Here is a 13594-nt window from a genome sequence, read left to right as displayed (position 1 = left end):
CAAATTGTTATACTGTGTTTCAAAACTCACGGGGCACAACAATCCGATAGACATAACTGGTTTGCATGAACAATTTTCTGTGAAGTTTTAATTTTTTTTTTTAATATAATTCTATTTATTATATATCAATGAATTGTGGATCGCCTATTGGTCTGCATGGGGTCTTAGCAATAAATATAATTTTTCTGTTAAATTAAATCTTTTAGCTTTATCTTAAACTGCTCGCTAAAAGGTTTTGTCAGACTTGAAACACAACGTCTTTCTCGATGCACTGATGCAAACAATAAGTTAAAGTAAAATAAACTTTTTTTTTCATTCTAACTTACTGCAGTTACTAAGGAGAAACCTGTTGGCGCGCAGTTTAAAATAAAGCAAAGAAATTTATATAATAGAAGAATTATATTCATTACTAAGATTCAATGCAAACCGATAGGCAATCCACAATAATTCATTAATAAGTTTACTTTGGTTGATATAACTAATGTACTAATAATATTTATTTATTATAATATTTTGATATAATATTACCTTTAAGAATTAGAATTTTTAATCGTTGTTTTATTAAAACTATTATATTGTGCTCTTTCGATGACTGTTACGTAAAATATTGTAATAGAAATATTATATTTATTAAAATTTAAATATTTAATTTTTTAAAAAAGATTAAATTATTGCAATATATAAGCAAGGTTATTATTGTTTCACACATAATAAGTCAAAATGAGTGAATGCAACGGATAAAAGAGAGAAAGAGCCAAAATAAGACTGTATGGATGTGAGGTCGGAGACATCGCGTACGGACGAGAACAGAGATAACGCAAAGAAATTCGTAAGGGAAAAAAAGCAATTATAAAAATTTATACATAATTTTGTAATTAGTTTCTTTTATTATTCTCTTGGTGACAAAATGATGTGATCTTTTTTCTCACTCAGCCGTTCTCAATTTTATTGCTTGTTTTATTAATACATTTTATTTTTTTTTATAATTTATAATTAATCAGTTTTATAAATAATATATATTACATTTATTATTAAACAATTTATACTCGACGTTTTTTTGTGCAATTTATGCGTTTATTTGTGTTGTGACGGTGGTTGTAGAGGTGAGGCTAGAAGTAAGATTGTACAGATAAAAAAGCTTCTCAATATGTCTTAATTCTTATCTTACTTCTGACCCGTGTTATTTTTTTATAATGATTTTTTATTGATAAATCAAGTATTGTTGCACAACATTACGCGGTCTGTTTCTTATAGTTAGTACCTGTTTGACTAAAACACATCAGGCTTGTAAAAAAAATGCCAATGTAATTTTATATTTATTTAAATACTTTATATTTTATATGTATTACATATGTATTTTTATATTTATGTGTATTCTGACAGTTGCCGCGTGATATGCCCCCGCACTTACAAATATCTCCTTCGCAACCTGCTCCTCATTCGGAGCTCCACAGTTAGAACGTCCCTTTATTTCTATTGTTTTAGGAGCAGTTTAAAAAGCAGTTTTAGAAGTAATTTAAGGAGCAGTTTTACGAGTAATTTTGGAAGTAGGTTTACGAGTACTTTTAAGAGTAGGTTTATGAGAAGTTGTAGGAGTAATTTTATGAACAGGTCCAGGAGTAGTTACATGGCCAATTTTACGAATTGTTCCAGTAGCAGTTTTAAGAGCAATTTTAGGAGTTTTAGAAGCAGGTTTTGATGTAGTTGGAGAGGCAGTTTTAGGAGCAGTTTTACGAATTTTAGGAATAGCTCCAGTAGCACGTTTAGGAGGAGTTTGGGAAGCAGGTTTAGATGTAGTTGCAGAGGCAGTTTCAGGAGCTGCTTGAGCACTTTTTTGTTCTTCTTGTTCTTTACCTGTGTCACATAAATCTTTTTTTGTTTTAATTTCCAATACTGGGAACATAGTTACTACAAGAGGCTCTGCACTATTGTTCTCTTCTTGACCTCTATGATGCCCTAATTGTATACGGACCATTTCGATTTGTAATTTATCATGTTTTTTTTCTCCATTATGCCATATACTTCCTGTAGGTAATGAGACACCATTTTCAGATAAATGTGAAGCTGGTACACTGATGTCTACACACAATTTTTTGTTAAGAAGAACTAGTCCTGCTTGACCCGTTATTGATAGCAATGCTCTATGAAGGATATAGTTTTGATCCTTTTCTGACCGAAAAGCAGTTTTTTCTTCACATATATTTTTTTTACTATAAGCTTCGACACCATTGCTTTCTCTTTCTACATGCCCGCTTCTGGCATGGCCTTTTCTCAAATCTGAAATTAGCGGGTTCTTAGGATCATCTACGCAGAACTCGCCCTCTGAATTGTCCAGAATCTGTTTAGCTTTGTCTTCCGTGGGTGGTATGTATCTTTTTGAGTATCCATCTCTTGTGAGAAAGTCTTCAAGATTTCCAAATGTAGATGCAAAGATATACTTGTAACCAGTTAGTTCTCTTATATATTCACGATATTCATGAGGTCTCCCATCAAGACATTTCATTAATTTGGGCACTTTAAAGGTTGGGAAAATAAAAACTATATGAGGCTTTGCATTTTTTTCTTTTTGTTTATTTTTATGATGTCTTAATTTTAATGAAACACCTTTGACTTCTGCTGACTCATGTAGCTTGTTTCCCGCATACCAATAGCTAGCTTTAGGAAATGGGACATTTTGTTCTATTAATTTTGAAACATATATATCTGCGCTTGCCGCAATGGTATCGTCAAGTTTACGTAGTGCTTGTTGACCCAATTTTGATAGCAATGCCCTATGAAGGACATAATCTTGGTCTTTTTCTGTCTGAAAAGCAAATACTCCCGAACATTTATTTATCCTAGTATAAACTTCGACACCTCCATTTCTTCCTCCTACAACATGCTTCTGTCTAGAATGACCTATTCGTTCAATTAGATCTTCCTCATTATCACCTTCGCCTTCTACGTTCTCTGAATCATCCAGAATTTTTGTAGCGTCTTCTTCCTGACTGTGTGCTGGGTATCTTCTTGAGTACCCTTCGCGACTTTGTCTCGATCTTCTAGGTCTGTGTCCATTTACACCGCCAATCATAAGGAATATTCCTGCATTACCCATCGGAATTTTGTCTAACCATTTGGCCAAATTCTGAAAATTGTCCTTTAGTTTTAACACGGTCCATTTACGAAGTTTTAATGGATCTTGACCGATTTGAGAACCAATCACCGAAAAAAGGCAGCTGTTTAAATCAAGAGTGACGTTGTCGGGATCTTTGCTACCTCTTAAGGTCCAATGACCTAGAAAAGAATTTAGAAAAGTTGAGATAGAAATTAAAATCTATTCAAGACTTTTATGTGTAAAATGTTGACTTAAAAATATTTAATGAAAGGTAATGTCTTTATTCCCAACCATGCTTCCTCTACCGATTACTTTGACGGGAAACGTTATTTACGAAACTGCCGATTCATCAAAACATATTTATTAGTGGAGTGAAAAAATTCCGTAATTCGCGTGCAGTACAAAAAGATTGTAACGTGCAGAGTAAGTACAATAATAACATATATATTTTTCGCATTTCTTGCTGCACGTCACTATCCACGCGTATTCTTAAAAGTGAGGTATTCTTAAGAATAGTCGGTCGCGTAAATAATACGTATTTTGTTCAAAATCCGTTGTAAGGGATAATTCAAGTGCTAAATAGTTTGTTATTAATACTTTGCCATACTTATTTGGAAACAAAAATCTGTTGGAAACTGTCATTTTCTTTATTCATTCGATGGTTAAGATTGGATAAGCTAATATTGATTGTTTGATATCATTGAATTAAAATAAAATAATTATTTTCATGATTTATGTGTATTTCTTTTCATCATTGATCTATGTTTGTTTTTATGTTTTGTTTAAAACTTTTGCCTTGCGTGCTTTGAAAAAAGTGGTCGATAATGGAGGCATGCCCGGTTTGAATCGGGTACAGCTGTTCAATAGAGGGGAAACGCACTAACGCGCTTTTATTCGTCTCTATCTAAAAAAATACTTGACAAAGTAGATTAAATCTAGGATTTTGAAATGTGCATGGATTAAGCTATCCACCAGAATGAAATTCTTTATCGAATTTATTTTCAAGCCATTTTTTTGTTGGGTAAGCCTTATAGGCATCCGGAATATGGACATTAACCTTATGATACATGTAAGAGAAAAAAAGCACTTTATAAAATTGTCAATTTTTGATAATTGATCCTATTACAAAAGGATAAGAATTACATTACATGACGATAAGGATACCAAATATGAGATACTCAGCTATTTTACAAATACGAATACTTTTTTTTTCTAAATATTACTCTCATGTTAATAACTGAAAAGTGCGCAATTTTGTGTACGCGCATAGTATACATGTATGGCTATGTGAACAAAAGTTTTGTTTGCGTCACTTAGCAAAACATTTAATATGTTTTTTAAAAGTTCTATAAATAACACAATCTTTGTTTCCAGTTTAATGGAGCAAAATTTGTCATTATAAGTTTGTAAGAACGGGGTAGAGTGAGTTTGTGCGAAATTAAGCTTGAAAAAGCTGTATGCGTATACAGAAGATAAGAAAGGAGATAAAATGGGAAAGGAGTAAACGAAGAGAATAAAGAAAAGTTAAGGACAGACTGTGAAGAAGTTAAATAGACAGGGTAGAAGTTAGATTGATGTGGGAAGTACAATAGACGATTGAAAAAGCGGGGAAAGGGAAAACCTTAGACCACCCAGCAGACACAGTGACATATCTCATATACGTAATATCAAGTATCACGAAGTAACGCGTCATTATGGGTAAGAATAATAATGTGCTTTCGAAACAGCTGGAAGCTTCTGATATAAGACAAAAGTGTCCATGAAAATTTCATGTGTGTATGAGTGCGGATTTGGAAGAAGTCGATAAGTAGAGTAATATGAAAGAAAGTTTTGTTCTGAATATAAAATTTTATTCATAGATTGATATTAATAGGTGTATTTTAATTCTGGAAAAAATTTTCCAAATCTATAAGAAAACAAAATATATACGAAATCTCATTAATACAAATGACTCTACATTATAGACCTCGATCAAGTTTGAGAGGTAGTCCAACATCTCTTTAATTGCTTTAAATTTTAATGTTAAAATTTAATTACTTTTTTCCGTGTTGTTGGTTGAGTATTATTATTCAGTTTTTAGTAATTTTAATGTTTCTTTTAAATAGTCTTTTAATAGTTAAATAATCTAATTAAAGAAAATTTGGGTAAACATCATTTAACAGTAATATATATCGTATATAATCCTTGTAAAAACATAAGTTCAAAATACAGCATATCCTTGATTGTGGATGTAAACGAATGTAAACCAAAAATAGCGTATTATTTCCTTAAAAAGTAGATATGGTTACGTAGTTTTAGGGTGCAAAATATATGCAAAAATATAAGGTGAAACATTGCGCATAATGGCAGAAAGAACTAATAAAAAAATAATACTAAAATTTACACTAAATTCTAACATAATATTGATAAAACAAAATATACACATACATAAAAAAAACTTATACACAAAAAAAACATATACATACGCAGTTTGTAGCGTCACCGATTGTTTTGCCATTAATTTGAACGAATGCGCATTCCTACGGGGATGTTTCACCTTATATCTTTACAGTCTTTACACCACGCGTAGTTCTACGTAGTGTACGAAAAATGGATGGCGCTGCAAATTAGCACAATTTTCTTAAACATTAGATCGCTAGTGTAATTTCTCTCATTTTTCTGTTTGCAACATTGCTGCAACATGATTACTAATGTTCTGTGCTGTATGGGATTTAATTGGTGACAAATTTTGGATAATAAATTAGTATAAATTTTGTTTTTTTCCAAAATAACCAACCATTTTTTAATAGCTTAAAAATATGTTTGTGAATATTTAGAAATTTTCTAATCACTATAACGTTTATAATTATTTAAAGATTTTCTAAATTACTATAAATACATTAACATAAAAAAATTTTTTAATTACTATAAATAAATAAAAAATGAAACACGAGTAATGCAAATTTGTATAGATAAAGTGTCATTTTTTACATAATCATTAATGTGAAAGAAAGACTTGTGGTAAAAGTTTGTTTTGAGATAGAAGATAAATTATATTTTCAATTTTATTTTAAGTGTATTAAAACGCAACTGTTTAAAAATAAAATTTTTTTAAATTTAGTCATAAAATTTTATAAATCAAAACAACTTTATTCATTTCTTTTTGAAGTTATTTAATTAATAACTTACCAATTTGTTCAGAATTGTTCGCGTGATATTCAATATCTATAGATGGTCCCAATTTTTTCCTTCCGATGATCTTATTTAAATTACCATTAGCATTCCATATATTAATGCGTCTTTTAAGTATGTTACTCAAAATAGCAATGTGTATTAAACTAGCTGGTCCATAGTTTTCCAAATCTTGTATAATGTCTTTTACATATTTAATTTTGTGCATTTTGTCTTTATTTTTATAATTACGATAATCATTGATTAATTGAGTTATATGCATTTTTCTATTGCGTTTTCTTAACTTTACTGGTTATTTCTAACTATTTAATATTAAAATTTAAAGATTTATGTGTCCATTGTTAAATTAAATTTTTTTTTGTTTTTATGTTTATTTTGTTTTTGTTAAGTACCAGCTTCTATATATCTAAAATAGATTAATATAAAATTTATTTTATAAACATTTAAAATTTTTTTCTAAAATCTTGAAAAAATATAAAATCTTGAAAGGAATGCAGGAATATAGAATAAAATACATAGATAATAAAAAATTAAATAAATAATGCTATTCTTAAAAAAAAATAAAACATTATAATGTAAAAAGAAATAGATTTTAGAAGAGTTATCAAAGTTAAAAAGAATTGTGTTATTAAAGAAGTTAATTATTTTTATATAAATCTTTGATTAAAAAATTACAGATTAGTAGTAAAGAACAACTATTTCTTATAATATTGATAAGACTTACAAGTTTGTATCATTGATTTTGCTGCAATGGATTTATCTATGGTTTACATTGTTAAAATTTGTTGCTAATAATCTAAGATTTAAAATAATTTGTTTTTAAATGATCAGTAATTTGAGAGAGAAAGAGAGAGAGAGAGAGAGAGAGAGAGAGAGAGAGAGAGAGAGAGAGCGAGCGAGAGAGAAAGAGAGAGAGACGGACAGACGTGCAAAATTTAAATTACATTATAAAAATATAAAAAATCATGATGATGTAAAAATACCTGATCGCTAGCTTGTACAAAATCCATTACATTATCACATAATTTCGATACAGATTTGTGTTAGTAGTAATATCGATTTTTAATTAGAAATAGGTTTTTACTTTAAATTTTGTTTATTTAGTTGACATAATGAGATATCTACAACAAATTTTGTTGTTTTGTAATTGTTTTTTCTGACATTTGCTACAAATATGATTTTTCGTTGCTCATTTTATAATCGATTTTTTATAAAAAGTCGATGTATTTAATATCAAATTTTTTAAAAGTTAAATTCCAATTGTTCTTACCGTTAAAATTTTATAATAAAATTAAAATTAATTAATAATTGAATATTAATTAAAAGTAACTTTTAATTAAAAGTACTTTGATAGTCATGTAAGTGCTAGGGTACATCAATTATTTCATAAAAATGTGTAAAATTAGGCCTTGTTTTGAATCGAGGTTTCGCGCAATACTCTCGACAATTAGCGCAATGCTCCTTAGACAGTACTTGCTGTCTAAGCAATAATTTACTGACCGATTTACGCCCTCACGCAATCCTCCCCTTCTTTCGATCCAACTACCGAATTATCGGATATATAAACCGGCGAAAGAAGGTGAGGAACGGGTCAATCCAAAGTAGACAAACTAAGATAACACACGACACTCTACTTTGCGGGGTCGTGTATCGCCGATATAAATCATTGTAAATACACAAACACGACACTCTGCTTTGCGGGGTAGTGGACAGCGAGCTCATAGACGCTACACTCTGCCTTGCGGGGTCGCGATCTATTCACTGTAAACGAATACTATAATAAAATTGTTCAAGACGAATAACCGTGTAAGTGACCAAATACCTTCCTCGCGAGATCTCTGGCATCGATCCCCAATCGTACTCACAACGAGGGGTACAACAAAGTTATCTTATTGCGGACTGCCAACAAGAGATGTACTTAATATAATATTTGCAACTATTAATGCAAGTACAACAGTCTCGATTGGATCATAATATTTGTGATATTGCAGCAACATAAATTATTGTATTAAGGAACCTGTTTAAAAGAAGATAAAAAAGATACCAAGTGTGTGTGTGTATGTGTGTGTGTGTGTGCGTGCGTGCGTGCGTGCGTGTGTATGTGTGTGTCTAAAAAAAACTATTATATTCAGTGTTGGGTAAAATACTTTTAAAATGTATCTCGATACAGATACAGATACTTATAAAAAAATGTATCTAGATACAGATACAGATACACAAATCAAAATGTATATAGATACAGATACTCAGATACTTTAAAATTTAAAAGTATCTTAGATACGTATCAGATACTCTTAAATTATTCAAATAAAAAAATTTGAAAAATTTAAATGTTTGTGCGCAACACGAAAAGCAAATTATAAAATAAATAATTACATTTTTGTGTTGCGCATAAATACCTGTCGCTGAACTCTTACTGTCTTTTCCGAATTTTTTATTTGTTTGTTGAGTTGTTGAGTAAACTTGCGCTTCTTGTCTTTTAAATTATATTTTATTGTAATAATAATAATAATATTAATAATGTATGTAATATGCACAAAATCTAATGATTCTATAGACTAGATAGCAAAGTTATTTCATACATAAGTACTATTTGCGCAAATCTAAATGACGCTATCGACAGTAATAACAAATCAAAAATGACCTTAAAAAAACATTTTTTTCCCAATAAAGACAAAAAGTACGTGAAAATGTATTTGAAAATGTATCTGAAAATGTATCTGAAAAGCAGTTCAGATACTGTGTTTTGTATCTAGATACAGATACAAATACTCTAATTCAAATGTATCTCAGATACAGGTTCAGATACACAAAATGTATCTCTATACATGTATCTAGATACATGTATAGAGATACTACCCAACACTGATTATATTACGTAAATTGTCTTATTATTTTATTGTATTGTCTTATTGGTTTTTTTTACAAAAGGATTCATATGAAGTAAATGCACCCACTAATGGTAACATGTGCATGGCTGCTATTTACCCACTGTAAATGTACCCGTTGGTTGATTTTAATCATTTAATCATCAAGCCCGTTTAAGCAATTTTTAAATAGATGTTTATTAAACTTCTTTAAGTCTTTTAAAATATAGTTAGCTAACTGTATTGATTTCAAATTTATTTTAGAAAGCACGCGTTTATGTACTTGGCGTATCTTTTTTACCTTTTTAAGGTTTTTTTAAGGGATTTTACTCCTTTTTGTAAAAATTAAAGAATTACTTCTTTTTTTAATTACATTAAGTTTTATTATACATATTTTTAAATGTTTAGCATTATATGAAATTAAAATTATAAAATATAAAATTATTTGCTTTCTCTCTTTCTTTCTTTCTTTCTTTCTTTCTTTGTTGTCCTCTTTCTTTTCTCTTTTCTTTTTTACCCACTTTTTCTCTTCTTCAGAAATTTGTAATTCTATAAATTAAAAAAAAATTTTTTATTAATATTGTGGATATTTATTACATATATATTATGTATATTATTTGTTTATGTTATTATTATTTATTTATTTTATTTTTATTTATTTTATTAAATTTTTTTGTGTACTAATATTATCACTTACATTATTCACATTCAGACGTTTGTTGTAATTTTATTATTAATTTTTATATTAATATTTTTGACATTTACATATCTATCATGTATTTGTTTATGTTATATATTTATTTTACTTTTGTTAAATTATTATACTTTTCTTGCCTACCAAATTCACTATTTATATTATAAAATAATATTTTATATGTTTTAGTTTTATAAAATTATATGTAGGCACATTGTGAAGCCCCTTGAGTGACAAACCGGCTTTGGGTGTGTGTGTGCATGTATATGTGAATGCGTGGAAAATAACTCAAGTGAGCTTTTTTGCGCAAGAGATCACAAGATCTTAGAATTATCAAGTTTATTATATTTTTTCGCGTACCAATATTCACCACTTACATTACCAAATAATTTTATTTTAATTTTATAAAATTGTATGTAGGAACATTGTGAAGCCCCTTGAACGACAAACTGGCTTTACGTGTGTGTGTACATGTGATCTGTGGAAAATATCCAAGTGATCCAAGTGAGTTTTTTCGCGCAAGAGATTACGAAATCTCAAAAATGAGTGTACCAATTTTAATCAGAGTGGTCGCAATCAAAAGCTGACATCATTATTATATAACAAAATTGCCATTAGATTTTTTATTATGATTTTAGTTTCTGAGATATTTTAACTGAAAGTGAATTTGACAGCTAAATTCCAGATAAAGCTTAGTAGCGGCGTGACATTTGCGCAGTGAAGTTTGCATCATTTGCATCATGCAGCAAAATTCTTTATGTACTTGGCGTCGCGCCGCTACCGCGTCGCTTGATTATAATTATTTTAAAGTATCTTCTTCGAAAACTGTAAAATATAAAAAAATTATTTATAATGATAATTTGCATACAGTACGCTTATAGAAAATTGTATAATTTGAAAACATTTTATACTTTTAATAATAAAAATGGTTCTTTTATTATTATCAGGGAAATTTTATCTTTTTAATTCCCTCCCAAACAAAATTTAAGAGCATAGTAATTAAATTACTTAAAATTCTCTTAAGATTTTCACAAGGCTATTTTTAAAAAGTTATTTACAGAAAATTACAGGGTCAAAATGTATGAAACCTATACTAATCATAAACTTATTATTTCCCGAATCGTCATCAGATTCTTATATTACGCTAAAAGACGGGAGAGTCTTTCCGAGACTCAAACGCACACGCACATTCACATAAGGGATTGAATCCAACTGACTTATACGAATCATTAGTGGTCTCGTTTAATGATTTGCCTGATGCTTTAGTAGTATGGCAGTAATTCGACGGCGAACGAGAAAAGGAATTCCTCGTTAAAGAAGTCTTTCCGCAAACAAGGACAAGTACCCACATCCGACCTACAATCTCTCAAAACATCGGCTCCGAACACTAACTTATCGCCATATACGTTAAAGACTCGTTGTCAAGACCGTAAGCACTTTAATGCAGTACAGTTATGTGATACCAGGCCCAGTATATGCCATAACTGTACACCTAATGGAGATACACGATTGTGGAGATTGGACACGGTTTTGCCAGACCCGGGCGAGTTACCGACCTCGTGCGATCATCTCACGCCACGAGAGAACAGAAGGGGGGGTGGGGGGTGGGAGGGGAGAACGCTTTCCCGCATTCGACGCAATCCATTTAACAACGAAACAAGCCCGGGACGGAGCAAGCCCGGTGCCCAGGAGTTCCGTTTAATACCGAAGTACAATCCGATCCTCGCGGACGCGGTACATAAAGCAAATTCTTGCATCCAATAGACCGAGAACGCGGAATCTGTCTGTTGCAAGATCCCGGGAGGAACGCGGGATCCTTCGAAAAGGAAGCTCCGCGCGGCATTCGCGGAGGCATTTAAATATGTGTTTCTAACGTTGTTTCCCGGGAAACAAGAATCCCCGCTCCCCCATAATGGGACAATTATGCTTGTATATACGCGCAGGCCCGCGAGAAACGGAGATGCTGGCGTTAAATTACACTGCTTATAGCCATTAACATTTACAAATATCGTGCGATAAAGTGGCGGGCGGAATGCCCTAGCGTGCCTCCTGCTGTTCTTTCCCTCTCCGCGAGAGATAAGAGGATGGAAATTTATAGTTTCTCTCGTTTGCCCTTAAAAGAGGGCCTCCTATTGTCGTATAATCGCGGAGTCGTTACGGAGAGCGCCGTGTTCTCGGAATAAACGATAGGAATGGCGAACCGGGAATCAGGCCGTCCTCAAAGAGCGCGAGAAGTCACACGGTGCTACCGCCGCCGCCGCCGCCGCCGCTCTCGGTGCGTTGTTCAAGGTCGCCCAAGGTCGTTCCCGGGGTCCTTGGACTCGAGAAACGGCTCGTAACAAACTGGTCCCCCCCTCCCCCCCTGACCTTCGGCGCGGCGCGGCGTGGTCGCCGTTGAAAAGAAGGAGTCGAGAAGCGAGAGCGGATGTGTGTGTTGCGAGAAAACGCAAGGCCTGCATTATTACTTTCCTTTATCTCTCTTCCTCACGGAGCGGCCGGGGGCCGCTTACATCTCTAACGTGCGCCTATCCACCACCCTCCCGGGCAGCACATCCCACCTGCCTAGTCGTCAGGTTCCCTCTGTGCCTTTTTATTCCGCCGACAAATACGAGCGGTGTAATAACGATAAAATCGAAGGACTGCTCTCAATTCGCTTCTTCGTCGCTCTCTTTCTCTATCCCGTCGTCTATTATTTTTCTTTGGCCCCTCCCGTAGCCGTTTCTTCAGCGCGCGGCTCGTCCGTTTCCGGTCGATCGCGGGTCCTGGCCGTTAAGCGCGGCTCTCGCGATACCCTCCACCTCCATCTCTTCCGGGCTTCTTCCTCTCCACGTCACCTGTCCCGAGGGTCGTGCGAATCCACACAACTGGAGGCCTAACACTTGGGTAATTGCGCGGCTCTTTCTTACGTCATCCAATATCGCGCGAATTATACGCTTAATGGCACTCACGAGTTTCCATCAATTTGCCCGGCCTTTCCTTTTCAAGGATTAACACTTGTCACGCAGCTGTGTGCGCGCCGCCCGTGGGCACCGCCGCGCCGCGCCGCGCCGGCGATGACTCCGCGTGTATCGCAATCTGCGTTATAATTGTGTACGCGGCAATTTCACGTGCTAATTATAACCGCACGAGTGCGCGGAAGATTCTTCCCCCTTTTTTCCCCCCCTTTCTTTTCTTTCTTTCTCTCCATTCCTCCTCCTCTCCCTCGACCCTTGTCATCCCTTTCTTGCGCCGCGCCCCGGCTTTTTCCCGTCGCCCCGGTTCTTCTGCTCGCGGCTCCACAATCGAGATATGTTCCCCGCCCCTCCCCACCCCCTCTCCGGGCCTGCTGACTAATAATATAAAACGGCCGATCCTCTCGGATGTATTATGCCGAGATACAATTCACGCACGAGCGGGCATCGCGAGAGGGGAGGGGGCCTTCAAGAGAAGGCTCGGCGGGATGGAATCTGGTCGGAGCGTGTGTCACGGCCGACGTTGCGCCGTTGGAGGAGAGCGGAAGATGAGGAGAAGGAGGAGGAGGAGAGCGTCGTCGCGAGAAAATCATTTCGAATTACGTAGCGGCGAGACGATTTCATTTTCGACGGAGCGCGTATGGCACGGCGGCGACGTGGAGGATCCCTCGTCGTTGTGCAATGTCGTCGTCGCGTATTACACGGGGAGGTAGATTGGCCGCGATCGCGCGGCAGGATTGGGATAATGAAGTTGCGCTTGCCTCAAAACTACCGGAGTAGAACCGCGCGTGAGCGTTAAACGCGCGTATACAGTTCG

General features: G+C 34.0%; 1 protein-coding gene across 2 annotated transcripts; it reads right to left on the bottom strand.

Moving 5' to 3' along the window:
- Positions 1–918: 918 nt before the first annotated feature.
- On the bottom strand, positions 919–7638 carry LOC118646003. 2 transcript variants are annotated; one of them, XM_036288183.1, is made up of 3 exons: positions 7249–7638; positions 6263–6671; positions 919–3273 (listed from the first exon to the last, which is right to left on the bottom strand). In XM_036288183.1, the coding sequence occupies exons 2-3, from the start codon at positions 6525–6527 to the stop codon at positions 1517–1519; spliced, it is 2022 nt and encodes a 673-aa protein (XP_036144076.1). In that variant the 5' UTR covers positions 6528–6671; positions 7249–7638; the 3' UTR covers positions 919–1516. The 2 variants fall into 2 exon arrangements, with proteins under 2 accessions (XP_036144076.1, XP_036144075.1); XM_036288182.1 differs by lacking the exon at positions 7249–7638 and adding an exon at positions 6990–7066.
- Positions 7639–13594: the final 5956 nt, after the last annotated feature.

Source organism: Monomorium pharaonis, chromosome 6 (assembly GCF_013373865.1).
Source record: "Monomorium pharaonis isolate MP-MQ-018 chromosome 6, ASM1337386v2, whole genome shotgun sequence".
NCBI lineage: Eukaryota > Metazoa > Arthropoda > Insecta > Hymenoptera > Formicidae > Monomorium > Monomorium pharaonis.
Note: the sequence above shows the minus strand (reverse complement) of the source record. Positions and strands in the feature narration are given on the sequence as shown.

Bases quoted from the DNA above. Each gene is read 5' to 3' on its own strand.
- LOC118646003 (XM_036288183.1), bottom strand. From the start codon at position 6,527: ATGCATATAACTCAATTAATCAATGATTATCGTAATTATAAAAATAAA. The intron at 3,274-6,262 runs GTAAGTTATTAA...ATTCTTTTCTAG, and splicing joins GAACAATTCTGAACAAATTG to GTCATTGGACCTTAAGAGGT.